The sequence below is a fragment of the Fibroporia radiculosa genome (genome assembly GCF_000313525.1).
Source record: "Fibroporia radiculosa TFFH 294 genomic supercontigs, scaffold8857, whole genome shotgun sequence".
Taxonomy (NCBI): domain Eukaryota; kingdom Fungi; phylum Basidiomycota; class Agaricomycetes; order Polyporales; family Fibroporiaceae; genus Fibroporia; species Fibroporia radiculosa.
The window spans coordinates 1-1,277 of record NW_012133459.1 but is presented as its reverse complement, the minus strand read 5'-3'; the positions used below and the strand labels follow the sequence as shown (position 1 = coordinate 1,277).

General features: G+C 37.9%; 1 protein-coding gene across 1 annotated transcript; it reads right to left on the bottom strand.

Moving 5' to 3' along the window:
• Positions 1 to 543: 543 nt before the first annotated feature.
• Positions 544 to 712, bottom strand: FIBRA_06837 (uncharacterized protein; the record flags this gene model as incomplete). The annotated part of the gene is made up of 2 exons (XM_012328546.1): positions 544 to 555; positions 617 to 712. 2 exons carry the CDS (start codon positions 710 to 712, stop codon positions 544 to 546), a joined length of 108 nt encoding a protein of 35 aa, XP_012183936.1.
• Between the last annotated feature and the right edge of the window lie 565 nt (positions 713 to 1,277).

The following is a 1,277-nucleotide window of genomic DNA, read 5'->3' as shown; positions in this document are numbered from 1 at the left end:
AAAAAAAAAAATCCATTCTAAGATATACATAAAAAACAATAAGCACAAAAAAGCACAAAAAAAGCGAAAAAGCAAAAGGTACTACCGCTCCTTTACCTACAGAAATTGAAACCTCCTCTTGACATTGTCTCTCTTGTAATTTCTCCTTCAAATATATCTGGGTTTCTTAACATGTGCATACACAATGCCTATACAGAACACAGAAGCTAGAGCATATGAATCCACTGCATACAGGGCAGAACAATGAGAAATAACACAAAGTCATGGAAAATCAGTCCTTTACCCAGCATAACTGGTGCATTACTATTTCCATGTATGGTAATTCCAATGACATCTGACACATTTATTCTGTACCTTCCTTGTCACTTGATGAGCTTCCTGATTCTTGCTTGCAGTCAGTTGCATCTGTATCCTGGAGCTCTTTCTATTTCACCTGACCACATTTTTCTTCACTTTTCTCTGTGCCTGCTCACACTTTCTCTGCCCCTTTGCTTGTAACTGTAGGAACTGTAATCTCAACCTAATGTCATGTAGACAGAGGACTTATGTATGTACCTGTAATGTATAACTAGAGAGCTGTAAGTAATAGGTCATGTGAAATGAAGGATATACACACTCCCAATCTAATGCTGTGTAGATAGAGGACTGAGGTGTTGTTAAGAGATCTTGAATGACTGAGGATCAGGAGTTCAACTTGATATTGTCTGGGCATTGGGTAGCTGTAACACCTAAGTCCTATGCTGAAGACTAGAAGTAGAGTTGTTATCCAACAGAAGCTGAGCTTCCCTGGTAGGGGAAGTTGAAGAGTGCAGACTGATTAAAGCAGATAGAAATGCCTAGGTTCTATTGCAGATGTCCCTATGTAGTATGTGTAGGAAAAAGATGACAAAACTAAAGCACAATAATGTAGTAGCTATATCTTAAATAGAAAGAGATATTGGAAATATCATAGGGTGCTATTGATGTAAATGATATATCAGTTCTGGAGCTGAATCAAGGAATAACAAAGGAGATGATGGAAATAAAACACTGAGAGGACTCAGTGATGAACAATGACAGTTAGATATGAGGAGAACACATGGAGCACATCAAGAAAAGATCATCTGAAAATAGATAGTACAGGGTCTGGGGTAGATACACAAGATGAAAAAATAAACCTCCCTCATAACATTGTAACATTACCCTCTTCTCCAGCTTTGTCTTGCCTAGTTGGGATATTGTAGGAAGATGTCACAGAATTTCATGGCGTCTATCTTATCTATAGTGCTTAGATGATC